This window comes from Beauveria bassiana, assembly GCF_000280675.1.
Source record: "Beauveria bassiana ARSEF 2860 unplaced genomic scaffold BBA_S00019, whole genome shotgun sequence".
Lineage (NCBI taxonomy): Eukaryota > Fungi > Ascomycota > Sordariomycetes > Hypocreales > Cordycipitaceae > Beauveria > Beauveria bassiana.
In genome coordinates this window covers 27,029-40,216 of record NW_007930854.1, presented here as the reverse complement: position 1 = coordinate 40,216, position 13,188 = coordinate 27,029, and the positions used below count along the sequence as shown (strand labels likewise).

At 54.7% G+C, this 13,188-nt stretch overlaps 4 protein-coding genes across 4 annotated transcripts; 1 reads left to right on the top strand and 3 right to left on the bottom strand.

Annotated features, from left to right (window-relative positions):
- Positions 1–978: 978 nt before the first annotated feature.
- On the top strand, positions 979–2,820 carry BBA_06424 (C6 transcription factor; the record flags this gene model as incomplete). Its single annotated transcript, XM_008601521.1, has 1 exon — positions 979–2,820. The coding sequence occupies one exon, from the start codon at positions 979–981 to the stop codon at positions 2,818–2,820; it is 1,842 nt and encodes a 613-aa protein (XP_008599743.1).
- A 544-nt stretch (positions 2,821–3,364) lies between these two features.
- BBA_06423 (cation transport ATPase) lies at positions 3,365–6,784 on the bottom strand (the record flags this gene model as incomplete). The annotated part of the gene is made up of 2 exons (XM_008601520.1): positions 3,365–6,339; positions 6,409–6,784. The coding sequence occupies 2 exons, from the start codon at positions 6,782–6,784 to the stop codon at positions 3,365–3,367; spliced, it is 3,351 nt and encodes a 1,116-aa protein (XP_008599742.1).
- A 2,212-nt stretch (positions 6,785–8,996) lies between these two features.
- Positions 8,997–10,181, bottom strand: BBA_06422 (uncharacterized protein; the record flags this gene model as incomplete). Its single annotated transcript, XM_008601519.1, has 1 exon — positions 8,997–10,181. The coding sequence occupies one exon, from the start codon at positions 10,179–10,181 to the stop codon at positions 8,997–8,999; it is 1,185 nt and encodes a 394-aa protein (XP_008599741.1).
- Positions 10,182–10,973: 792 nt separating this feature from the next.
- On the bottom strand, positions 10,974–12,775 carry BBA_06421 (carboxypeptidase S1; the record flags this gene model as incomplete). The annotated part of the gene is made up of 5 exons (XM_008601518.1): positions 10,974–11,218; positions 11,283–11,360; positions 11,431–11,796; positions 11,928–12,222; positions 12,293–12,775. The coding sequence occupies 5 exons, from the start codon at positions 12,773–12,775 to the stop codon at positions 10,974–10,976; spliced, it is 1,467 nt and encodes a 488-aa protein (XP_008599740.1).
- Between the last annotated feature and the right edge of the window lie 413 nt (positions 12,776–13,188).

Here is a 13,188-nt window from a genome sequence, read left to right as displayed (position 1 = left end):
TCTTGAATCAATCTGGTGAGCTGGGCTTCTTCTCCATCTCTGGTGAGATACTGACGCAGTGGCACCCAGGGCGTCCAAGCCTCCCGTACCTAGCGAAGCCAAGGGACTACTTTGTAGCCTGACTGTTTTTCCATCATTTTTCACAACAACGCGTCAATTGATGAGTTTTGTGACATGTGGCACGTTGGAGCCAGCTGCTTATCCCCGACGTACTGCTAACTTGGACGTGTCTTAGCAGGCCGCACTCGCCGTGTTCATTGGTGGGACTGTCTCTTTTCGAGCGTCGATCTTTTAATCAAAAATGAGATGGTTTGCGCTGGGCTGATGATCTGGGGCGATTATCCCGTACTAGGATGTATAGTGTCGTTGGCTGGGAAATCTGTCAATTGTCATGTTTCGCCCAGCAGCCTAAGCCTATGCCTGAGAGGCCAGAGGTAACTGTCGCTGCTATCGATTGCCACTCCGGTACAGATTAGAGCGGCATAAAACAGAAGCAAAGAACCGGGCTGACAGCGGATCATCGATAAAGCTTCCCCGGAACTGCGAATGCTGGAGAGATTTCTCTCCACTGCGGTAATAATTCTTCCCAAGCAAGCTTGTTTCAACAGATTGGCCGACAGCAAACAGCGAATCTGCCAGCTGCCGGCCCGCTGTTAAATCCGTTGCCAGCTGCGGACTCCACCTCTTTTATGGATTGAGTAGCTTTAACTTTATCTTGGTTTTGTGGCATCAAAGCATTTTTCTCTCTACAAAATTACGAGATAACTGGGACAAAAGAAGACTGCAACAGCATTCTCATCATCTCTGCACTACCACATATCTGCGTCTCTGCATCGCCGAGACACATCCTCCCTCATCGGACGCAATGCCATCCCACTAACCGCCGTCGCTGCGAGAGCACCCCTCCTCCGCAGTTTGCCCAATCACCCCCACGACGAGATCATCTACACAGCATCCATCTTTCGCTCCGCCTCAACGATGTCGACCCGTGTTGTCCGCGCCTGCGATGGATGCCGCGTTCGAAAAGTCCGCTGCAACGGAGAGCAGCCCTGCTCTCAGTGCGCGCACCTCAACCTCGCATGCAAGTTTGCGCCGCCCCCCGCTAAGCGCAAGCCCGGCGTGCGCGGACGTCTCGTTGCGCAGCTTCGCAACAGCCAGGCGCAGGAACAGGAGCAGCCCAACGGCGGAGGAGGAGGCAGCAGCAGCAGCAAGACATCCCCCCTCTCAGGAGGAGGGGGAGGAGGAGGTTCCATCACCTCGAGTAGTTCGCCCAGCGACGCCTCCCCGCCCGCCGTCACCTCCATCGCCGGCATCGTCAATTCGGACTCCTGCGCCGATACCGCTCTCACCACCAATAGCGCTGCCTCCTCGCCTCTTCCCGCGATGCCCTCGCCAACTACGTACAATGTCTGGCCACACCACACTATCAATTACTTTCTCGGTTACCTAGCCCTCTACGAAGAGCAAATTTACCCCGTCAACCCAGTCCTCAGCCGCGATGAGATGTGTGCCGCCATTCACAACATGAATGCCAGCTTTCAAGACCGCGCCCTCGTCTACGCCTTTGCTGCCATCACCATCAATCTAACCCAGACGCTGCTCACCACCCAATCAGATACCCTCACGGAAATAGCCACCCTCATGAGCCTGGCTATTCAGGTGCATCGCCAGGCCGAGACACTCCGCGACAACTGCACCGCCTGGACGAGGCTCGACGCGGGACCATCGGGTGCCAGCGTCAAATTTGGCGAGCTCTCCGTCAATTTTAAACGCATCATGACGTGCGTCTTTCTCGAAATCTGCATGATGGCGTTCAAGCGCTGGGACCGCAGCTTAATGCTGCTCCGCGAGGCCATCACCATGATTCAGGTCCTCAATGTCCACCAGTACGACGCCATGCCCTTTGACGGGTCGCAAATCGACGTCTTCGACGCCAAGGACGGCGGCCCGCCCGCTCACGCCAACCCCGCCGAGGTCACGGTCCACGCCGGCATGCGACCCCGCGACGTCTTCCGTCTGCGCCGCGTCTACTGGGAGGTGTACATCCACGAGCGCTTCCTCTCCACTGTGACAGGCTACCCGTGCGTGACGCTCGCCCTCACCGCGGTCCCGATCAACGACCCGTGCATACCGGCCCACGTCGACCTCGGCTTCAACCGACTCGTTAATCTCTTCCGCGTCCTTGACGGACCATTTCTCGCGCACTGGACCGCCCAAAAGGACCCCACACAGTCTGTCCCCAAGATGACGGCCGCCTGGATCGAGACCAAGCAGGCTGAGCTCGACCGCGACGAAGATGGCGCTGCCATCAGCGAGCAGCGCCTTGTGCACACCGGCCGCGGCCGCTTCACCGAGATTCAACACGTTGACCTCTTCGTCACTCGCGTCTGGCTGCGCACCCTCGTCTGGCAATTCGCCCTTCATCACGGCCTCCTCCGCTCCGCCCCGCCCCGTGACACCCACGAGGGCCTCTCACTACACTTCCCGGCCCAGCGCCTCTCCAGCCAACTGCGCGCCCTCGTCGCCCGCCTCGGCAACGTCTCCAGCATCGTCACCCACGGCAGCGGCATCCTGCAAAAGCTCTTTGAAATCACATCCACTGTCGCTGACGTCCTTGCGCTCCCCCTCGGCCCTGGCCAGACGGAAGAGGAGGCCCGCGCGCGCCTCCAGGACTTTGAGTTTCTCGTCCGGTTCCTGTTTAGCTTTGAACGGATAGATAAAACCCAACGCGACTACCTGCGCGAGAAGCTTGGCATCCTGGGCCGTCAATACACGGTTGTCGACTTTGCGGGGCTGGCAGGCAAGAGCCCTGATGCATGATGAGATTATGAGGAATGGAGGATGAATATTTGTAATACTGAGATCAACGGGAATGACTATGGACATGGTCAGGTTAGCGAAAGTCTATGCAGCACGCGCGTTTCGGCGTTTTTTTCCTTTTCAGTCATGGCATGCTTGGCGTTGACGGTTTTGGTTATGAATGATAGTCCTGCATCAACTCATACAACGATATCTGATCAGTTCAGTACACATCAGTGGCAGCATAGTCACAAACTTCATTGGCTAGATTTGGGATAATCATGTAGATTAATCAAAGTATTTCTACACAAGACGTAATAATTGATCAAGTAGACCTGCCCCTTCCCCTATCCGGCCAGATACAGAGGCCGACCACATTGCCGAGCTCTCAAGAAAGAAACGATTGCAAAGCCAAGCTATTGCGAGCACTGGCCCAGGAAGCAAGCACCTTGTTGCAGAAAGACGCCATCCTTGAGCCGTCAAGCCAACCACCAGCGTGCCAGCAGTGTTGAACGGGCTGGCCCACCGTGTGGGACACAATCCACGAGCAAACCACCTGGTGCACTTAGTCTGTCTTGATCTTTGTCAGGAGCATGCTCATGGCAGCGAATATGACAGGCAGGACGCTGACAATTTCGCCAAGGCCGGCGTAGGCTGGTGGGATGCGGACCTTGACCATGGCGCCCGACGCAAGTAAGATGGCGAGCACGTTGTAGACGGCGGACCAAACAAAATTGAACACCATGCGGCGAAAGCTGACGCGGCTAATCTCAATGATGAAGGGAATACCTTCAAGACCCTTGAGAAGAACGACGTCGGCGGCACCACGGGTGACCTCGCTGGCAGAGAGAGCGCTAGCAATCTGAACACCGACGTCGGCCTGCGTAACGGCCACAGCGTCGTTGGTTCCGTCGCCTACAAACATGACATTCTTGCCTTCTTCCATGAGGGCGGCAACATAGTCGCGCTTCTCAGAGGGGGAGCGCTGTGCTGCAACGTTGGGAATATCGACTTGGCTGGCAACCGACTCGACCGCCTGCTGCAAGTCACCAGATACAATGTGGACAGCAATACCTCGACGAGTAAGCTGCTGAATTACCTTGCCAGATTCGGCGCGGATTCGAGTTCGAAGACCGTAAGCCGCAATGGGCTTGGAGTTGCGGGTGATGACGAGAATAGTGAAACCCTGGCTCTTGATATTCTTGATGACAGGGTCAGTGTCAGTTCCAGTCCATTTCGAATTACCAGCGCGGATTAGGTCGCCCTCATAGACAGCTTCAACACCGGCGCCAGGTATGACGTGAATGTCTGTAGCAAAGATGGCCTTGGTGGCCCGGTTGTCCAGGTACTTGTCCACGCCTAGCGAGACAGGATGATTGTTGCCAGAAACAAGAGGTTTGGTAATAGAAATGGCCAGTTCTTCGTCACCGTCAAAGAAATCTGCCGCCATGACGTCAAGGTCGGTCTCAGTGATTGTGCCAGTCTTGTCAAAGACGACATCAGTAACTTTGCGGGCACGTTCGGTGCACTCAGCCGACTTGATGATGACACCATAACGAGCAGCAACACCACCGGCTACGACCAGGACCATGGGAACCGCCAAACCAAGGGCGCAGGGGCAAGAAACAGCGAGGGTAGCGACAGCATAGGTAATGGCGTTGGAGACGGTTTGGCCACCATTGTACCTGCGGACTTTGAGGCCGACCACAGCCCAAACAATGATGACAATGACGGCGACCGTGGTGACAATAGGTACGAACCAGCTGGCAACGCGATCGGCAGCATCCTGAAGAGGAGGCTTGGAGTTGGCCGCGTCTTCAACAAGTTGGGCGATATCGGTAACGGTATTCTTACCAGGTAGACGAGTCAAGCGAGCGACAATGGTACCAGTCCCGTTGACAGTCCCGGCAATAACTTCATCCCCCTCCTTCTTGAATACAGGAACACTCTCACCAGTCAACATCGATTCGTCCACATCACTAGACCCTGTGATGACAACGCCATCAGTAGGAACAGCGGTATGGGAAGCGACCTTGAACTTGTCGCCGTACTGAAGAAGTCTGGCGTCGATGTTCTTGTCCTGACCATCTTCGACAACGACAGCAGAGCTTGCCTGAAGCGATCGAAGTGAGACGGCCTGAACAGCGCGAACCCGGGCGAAAGTGGCAACTAGTCGGCCGAAAATGACAAGAGTGATGAGCAAGGTGCTAGTCTCAAAGAATTCCGCAGTCTCAAGAGGTTTGCCGGCCATGCGGAAACCAAAAGCGACGACTGAGTAAAGATAGGCAGCAGTAATGCTGATGACGACCAACATGTCCATCTCCACTACCCCATTGTAGATAAGAGAAGAAAGGGCAGGGCGATAGAAATCAGGTATAGCAATCGCTTGGACAAACGTGGCCAGAACGAGGGATGTAATGGCTTTGGTTGGCTCTTTGACTAGCTCGTCTCCCCAAGCCATGACTAAGACAGGAATCGTAAACGCAGCGGAAAGAAGAGTTTTGACCAACTGATCATACAGCCTCTTTCTACCGCTGGACACCGAAGGATCGTCTCGGGGAGGGGCGAGGCCTTGAGTACTGGGTGGCAATCTTGAGAAAAGTTCTCGAGCACCGATGATAGTAGGATCATAATTGATTCGAACCGTCTTCTTGTTGATGAGAGACGCGTCTGTGACACCAGGTATATCGAGGTCAAGGAGGCCTTTAGCCACTGAGCCTGTCGCTAGAATGTCAAGAGATTGGTCATCGCTGGAAAGCTTGGTGCATTTGAACCCGGTAGCACGTTCAGCAGTCTTTTTGACCTCATCAGGTGTGGTGATTGAAGTATCGATGCTGCATTCGGCCTGTCCCATGACAAAATTGACTCGTACGTTAGAGACACCGGGTATGCCTCGGAGACTCTTGTCCATCTTGTTCCCACATCCAGAACAAGTCATACCTTCGACGTGAAAAGCCAAGTGCTCGAGCCCATGGCCTTTTTCGAGGTCTCCAAAAGCGGCATTCTGAGTGCCGACGACTAATTTGCTGTCTGGGGCATGTTCGATGCGATCACCGCCGCAGCACGAGTCCTTGTCATCCTTGTCACTGCAGCAAGAGTCCTTTTCGGACGCAAGGCGGAGTGGCTGCTTCTTGTTACGTCGCTTCATTCCATGGTGGTGATGGGCTGGGTGGTAGGCACGCGCCGAGTTGAAAGAGGTAGCATTGCCGACAGATCGCTTGCGCATGGGCTTCTTCTGAGGATGGGTGCTGCAGCAAGTCTTGCTCCATCCACGGTCGAGGACGCCGCGACAAATGCAACGGGCAGATTCGAGATAAGCAGTGTACTGATCAAAAGCCTTGGCCAAGTGGTCGTTGCAGGCGGCAGCTGGGTGCCGGCCAGAAGCATCGTGGAGGTGCTGGTGGACGAGGTGGGCTGTCGCGTGTAAGTGGTGGATCACACATCGGTGCTCGGGTGTAAAATTCTCACCATCGGGGATCTCTCCCTCGCCTTCGCAAGCCTTTTCGCACTCAATAGCAGCAGCAGCAATGATACACTTTTCTGTCCCATAGTGTTAGTTCAATGCTGCATGGCAGCCATACTCGATAGGGCCAGATCGGGGTGGCAAACCGTCGCACTGCTCGTCATTGGTGTCACAGCAAGCCAAAGTTGCAGAACTGCACGTGTCGTCGGTGTCGCAGCAGTCAGCGTCATCGCAGACTTCACCCTTGGCGGCACAATCATTTTCATCAACGCAGTGCGCATGCTCCTGGGTAACGACTTGGTTGCGATTGTGTTCATGACCGTGTTCAGGATGGGCGTGGCCATGATCATGTCCGTGGTTGTGGCCATCGTCAATCCGATTATGATCGTGATGGTGACTACCATGGGCCTGAATCTGGCCGTCATCGCGAGCTGCATCATTGTGGTCGTGAGATTCAGTCGAAGGGCCACCACAGGACGGGCCGTCCTGCTTAGGGTCGGTAGAACAGCAGTCGGCACCCATCGTAGTGAGGATGGGTGGAGGGGTTGGAGGAGTCTGTGTTTTTCTGGATTTTTGGAGTAGTCACGCCCAAGGGAGAAGGGGAATTGCTAGAGGAACAAATGAATGAAAAGTGGAAGCAAAAGATTGAACATTGCTAACGGCCGGGCCATTGGGATAATAAATGGCGTTGGTGTCGGAAATGGTGGCCTCAGCGCGAGGGCCGCCGTTGGCCGTTTGCTGGTTGCCAGCTGGCAGCTGGCAGCTGCCGTTGACTAGTTTGCTTCGCCAGCTGCGAGCTCTCGTCTCGGCCAACTAGGTAGACGTCTGGGGAACCTCTATCAACAGTACATTGTGTCAAGCAACAACTTGGTGTCAAATGACGTCGCTCCTGATACTGTCCACTAGGCTTCATCCACGACTTTCCAAGACGGTGACTATCAGTAATAGAGTGGAGCTAGGCCGACTGGGTTCTAGGCTTGCCTCCTTATTTCTCTCATTGTCCCCTAAGTACCTAACTTATGCTAGAAAGCATCAAAGCCACACTACGCAAGCAAAGACCAACTTTCCATAAATCGTATGCACTCGTTCCATGAGGCCATGGCTTGAACAGTGTCGAGGAGCAAACAGTCAGCGTTTGTGCGTGTGCAACTGTTGACCGGTGAGGAGTGCTGTTGTTTGCTCGTACCCTTTTTGTCTCGTACTTACAAGACCATGATGCATAGCTCGCCGACTGGCTGCTGCATCATCATCATCTCTCATGTGAAGCAAAAACAACGGCTTGCGCAATCCTCATTCTACACCATCTCGCAGACAACCGTCAATATTATGGGGAATGGCCTGATTTTTGCCTCGTCCCATCGAGTGAGTTCAACAAAACCTACCCGATTAGTGGTGTTCTCTCGCAGCCATTGGCTCAGTCCGCCGCCTTGTGGAGCTGCCTTATTTCGATCCTACGTGGCCCTGCCAAATAGCCTTCTCAGCGCTTCCCTTCTTTTCCATCTTCAGATTTTACTCGATCCTTGGAACTGCGCTGCTGCAAATCTTGCTTCAAAACGTAGTTGGTGACTCAGAAGTAGTTACGCGAACCGTACCCGCCACCTTGTCCCGTGTGCCGCTCCGCTCTCGGGAACGCGCGGAGCCGAAACTATGCAGTTCGCCAAGAAAACGGTGACTCGACCCTAGCCTAGGCAATCTCATTTGCTTGTGGCACTCGCGCCCATCGGCCATCGGTGGTTGTCTTTACGAATCTGTCTGTCAAAGGATAGATAGTCAGGAGAGGGCTAGCAGTGAGGTCAACCTTCTTTTTCCCATCATGGGGCCTCGGCTGCACACTCCCGTGTGGATCTAGGCCTTGGTAACCCCCTGAGACGCGTCAACACATCACTTGCCGTACCCATAGATCACCCATGCGCAGAAACCTTCTCATTCTTTCCGTCGCGTTAGACATCGATCATCTTTGGCCCTCGTTCCAGAACCGGCTACTTGCAAGGCCCGACAGCCAGTCATTCTCGTTCTCAGCTTCAACAGCCGCCCATCGAGCTGTTTTTGGGATCTCGGCCAGGCTGCCTGACCCAGCGAGTTCAGGTCTTCCGATCGGCCTTGCCTTGATTGCCGAAGTTTGTGCAATGGTCCCGTCGGCTACTGCTTTAATATTACTGACACTCCCGGCGCAAGGTGTGGTTATCTCTCCAGCACTGGAGAAGAAGGGTATTTGTTTGCCCATTTCTCCGGTGAAAGAGAAATCCCGGCGAGCAAGTCATCGAGCGACCGAACTCCGTTCTCGAGGCCCAAAATATCAAAGTCTACAATGAGGTAAGTAGTTTCCTTCTTGGTAGTCATGCAGCGTGTCTTGTACTCGAACATTTTCAGCGTGTTGGCGAATATTTGATACGCAGTTCTTTCTCGCAGATTTCGTCCACAATCTCGCAAAATCTTCGTGCAATAGATGGAAGTGCTGCCATGAGCCTACATCAATGCGTTTTCCCTTACTCGGGCTCGTGATAAAGCGAGCTTCCGGAGATCTTCGGAACTGCGGCGACGACCACTCTTGCGCAATAGTGTCTCGACTCTGTGCCAAGTTGCCAAATACATCACTTCTATAACCCAGACTGAGATGTTTTTGAACGCTCAGTTTGATGGTCACGGCTACCCGTGTGTGTAGGGGAATGATTTTCAAACAGACCAAGGCTATATGTGTCGCACATTAACTAGCCGACCACAGCAGGGCATGATTTCAACAGAAGCAGCGGACCGTGAGTGGTGGTAAATCCGACTTGCCAAGCAGCACCCAAAAATGGTCTATGGCGGCCTTGTTCTTGCCGCTTTCCATCAACTTTGCTGGTGTTTTTCTTCTCAGCCACTCGGCGGGTAGTCTTGCCCATATGGCCTCGTCAAACTCCAGCGTAATATTCAAAACCTCTTGCATCCACGGCATAAACATGCTCCGCGGCAGCGCCAGCCGAAATTCGGTCAGCTTTGGCAGCTGCAAAACATTTTCTAGCACTTTGTGAAACAGCGCCTCGGCCTGCTCGTAGACTGCGGCGGACCGCGAACCATAGGCCTGCCACTGCTCCCCTCCGCCAAACAGGCCTAGGAGTGACAAGTGTAGACACTTTACATTGGGCAGGGTCGCTGAGAGCCGCGGAAGTAGCCGCTCCAGGCCCTCGCGGAAGTTGTACGTCTCGGGATGGTCGCCGAGTCGGAGACGCCGCGGATAGCCCGGCAGCCACCCCAAGTCCCAGTGCAGCGACACAAGGGCGAGGCTGTCGAGGCTGGACCTGGGAACTAGTTCCGGCAGATGCGCAAACATGAATGTCCCGTGCAGGCGCACCGTGTTGGACCTGTGCAGCACGTGGAAGCCCTCCCGGTAGGCCTGCCGGCACGTCCCCAGCCACCCCAAGGCGCCGAGGAAGCACGTCTCGGGCGCGCCGGGGTCATTGCAGCACTCGCCGTCGACACAGTAATCCCTGTCGAGGAACCAGTCGCTTTGCTGCGGCGACCCGAACCGCCAGCTGTGGTGGTGAAAGCAACCCGAGTGGCAGCGGGAGCTCCGCCAGCGCCAAAACGGCCGGGCAGCGTCGTCGAACGCGTACTTGCCCGGGTGCCGGGCGTGCCTGGCGCTGCGACCGTCGCTGCCGTCGTTGCGATGTTTGCGGAGGAGTGGCCACTCGAGGGACAGGTGCATGTGCACGAGCCCGTCGCCAAAGGCGGCGACGAGGATACGCTGCCTAATTTCGGCAGGGATGCGCTGGAACAGCGGGCTCTGGGCTGTCGCAGACGGGTCCGATGCGGCGACGGCGGCGGCTGCCGGGCAGGGCGGGAGCGGTGGCACCGTGCGGATGGCTGCCCTTCTCCGGGCGTCGTCGCTCAGGAGGACCCTGTTGCGGAGGCGCCGCAGGGAGTCTCCGACGGCACTCATGCCAAAACACGGTCGGAAAGAAAGGAAGACCTGATGGTAAAAGCGTTTGTTGGACAAGGGTTCTTTTAGGGGGGCGGCTTTTCTTGTTCGGGTTCTGTCTAGGAAGTGATGGACGGCCGGATTGCTTTCTCCATGTTGATGGTGAGATGAGATGAGGTGGGGATGGTGACACGATGCTGTAGAACGTGGCCATGTCAACACAGGGCTTGTCAAACAAACTATATCCAGCAGCGAGTGTCCTCGGGGTCATTTGGCGCCAACAGCATGCCAAGATGTGCATACAGAATTCGAGTTCAACATTTCCTATCAGTCGATCTCTAAATGACGGAGGCTCTGGCCATGTCGTCCATGAGTGGGCAAATTTACAGTCCAACTTAATTGCAAAGCGAGAAATGGTTTAATTACGAGAAAGATATCCTGGAAGTCTCACGGCATTGCTTTCTATACTTTTAAGAATAACGGACTTATGCGAGGACAGGACAGCATCGCGGATAATTCGATCAGTCCATTTCACGTCGATGTGGTGCATTTTTATGAGTGGCGGGTGGCGACCACCTCTGCCATGGAAATTCCAAGTCCATGCTCCCTCTATTTTCTTTGTCGCTCTGATCTACTTATATGCGAGTTGACTTTCCCTCTTATCCGTTCGAAAGGCTAAAGCGTCATAGTTCAGTCTGGCCAAGACCGTTTCAATGCCATCTTTTTCATTGTGAGTCGGACCGCAGTCGAGGAGTAGTATATACAAAAGATACTGATGTCGTCAGTCCCACCAAAAAAACGAGGAGCAGTTATCTAAGTCGACTTGAGGCTCTGCTTCGACATGATCGAGGTAAAAGCAGCAAGGGCCGCCTCGGGCTGGTACGCGGGCACCTCATGGCCGGCCTCGTAGACACGCAGCCAGTTGAGCTTGCCGGCCGTCTTGTACTCGCCGTACTTTTTGCCTCCGACAGTGTAGGGCTTAATGGAAGCTGAGACGAATTCCTGCGGTGCAATTGACTGGATGGCGTCGTAGTTGCCGATCCAGTTGCAGATCCAATCTTGTAAATCTTGCGTCAGTACTACGAGTTCTGTTTCAAAATCGGAAATGAATTTGGTGCTTACCAGCATCACCGGCCCAAATCAAAACGTTGACGCCAGACTTGATGACTTTGGATAAGGGCTCGAGAAAGGAGCGAGCGCCTGCGGCATAGCGTTAATGTGTGTCAAGCAATCGTCACCGGGGGAGGGGGGGGCGATAGAGTATACGTACTGTCATCACCACCAATAGCGGACCGGCCGCACGAGGAAAAGTTGGAGGTGGCGCCAATCGCCTTCTTGACGGAGGCGCTGGTGAGATAGCTCTCAAAGGTGCTCGGCGGGAAGGAGTCGTCGTCGGCGCGAATGTCGTAGGCGTCAAACTGGGCCAGGTCCTCCAGCGGGCTCTCGACCGAGTTTGCGCACTGGGCGTCAGCGCGCGCGCAGATGCTGTTGCTGCCGACGCCATCGGTGCAGCCCGAGTAGGCCGGTACGCACTTGTTCTTCCAGGCGTCGTAGTACGGCTGGGCGTCGCTGGCGTTGAGCAGAGGACGGTACTGGTTCTTGACGGCAAAGTCGACGTAGGCCTTGTATTGGTTCTCTGCGAATACAAACCCAAATCAGTATTGTCGTTGTGTTTTTTTTCCTTCTTTTTTTCTTCGAGTCCAAACACAGACAGAGAGAAAGAAAATCGACGGGGGCAACAAAAAAAAAAAAAAAAAAAAAACTCACCGGGATCGAGCCAGCCGTTGTTGATGCCGAGGGCGACGAGGTTAATCTTGTCGCCGGTGAGGGTGCCGGCGTCAATGGCGGCGTTTTGCTGCTCAAAGTAGTAGGCAAACTCGGGCCCGTAGTGGCCGCCGTACGACTCGGTAAACAGGCCAAAGTCGCGCGACTTGTACTCGGGAAACTGCGAGAGAAAGGCCTGCACCATTTTCCACACGGCCGGGGCGGCGTGCGGCGTCGAGTCGGCCGCGTTGACGTCGCCGTAGCTGAAGCCGGCGCCGATGGGCTGGTCGACGTAGAGCTAAACAGAAACAAAACTGAATGAGCCATGAGAGGTTTCTACAGGATTCATGCAGAAGCTATATACACACCATGTTGGCAAAGTTGTTCCACGAGTACGGGTTCAGTTTGGGCTGCGAGCCGCCACCGTTAAAGGTGCAAGGGCCGTTTTCCTGGAAAAGGCCGAGCATGGAACTGCATCCGGGACCGCCGTTGAGCCAGAGGGCCAGCGGCGCCGTCTTTGCGTTTTTTCGGGCCTCAAAGAACCACCACCACATGTGCTGGTTGTCGCCTTGTTTTGTTGGTTTCGCATCAGCCGGGTCAGAGAAAGAGCCGGTAGGACGACAAAACTCACCGACAGTCTGGTACCCCGAGTACTGGTTCACGCCGGGCGTGGTCTCGCAGATTCCCGAGTTGGACACATATTTAAGGCTCGTGCCGGTGGCGGCGTGCTCAAAGACGTTGTACTCGACGTCGTGTTCGGTGCGCTTGTACTGCTTGTTGGTGGCGGCGTCTTGCGGCAGCGCGGCGCCGAGCCCGGCCAGGGCAATGAGGGCCAGCTGTACAGACCGCATCGTGATGACTTCGAAAAAAAGAGTCTACGCAAGAAGTGAAGCTAAAAAGAAAAAACTACAGCATAAAAAAAAACAGGTAGTCGACTGAGAGTTATATAGAGGTGGGAGCACCATTGGTTTTAAAAAGACTCTTTAAACCTTGCTCCCGGCCCTGCTCGTATCATGTCTGTTCTTTGAGCCTAAGATGGCACCACAACGGTCCGCGCGCGATAGAGCCATGTAACGCTCTCTCACCAAGTCGAGATGAACTTGGCTCCGTATTTCAGTTTATGAAATGAGTTGATTCGTGAATGTGCAAAAGTAGTCCATTGTCTTTTGAGAAGCTTGCTCCAACCAATACCGAATATCCCCGTAGCGGCCTGCCTAATCAGGCAGGTCGTCGGCACTTGAGCCCCAACTTATTGTTGCACTGC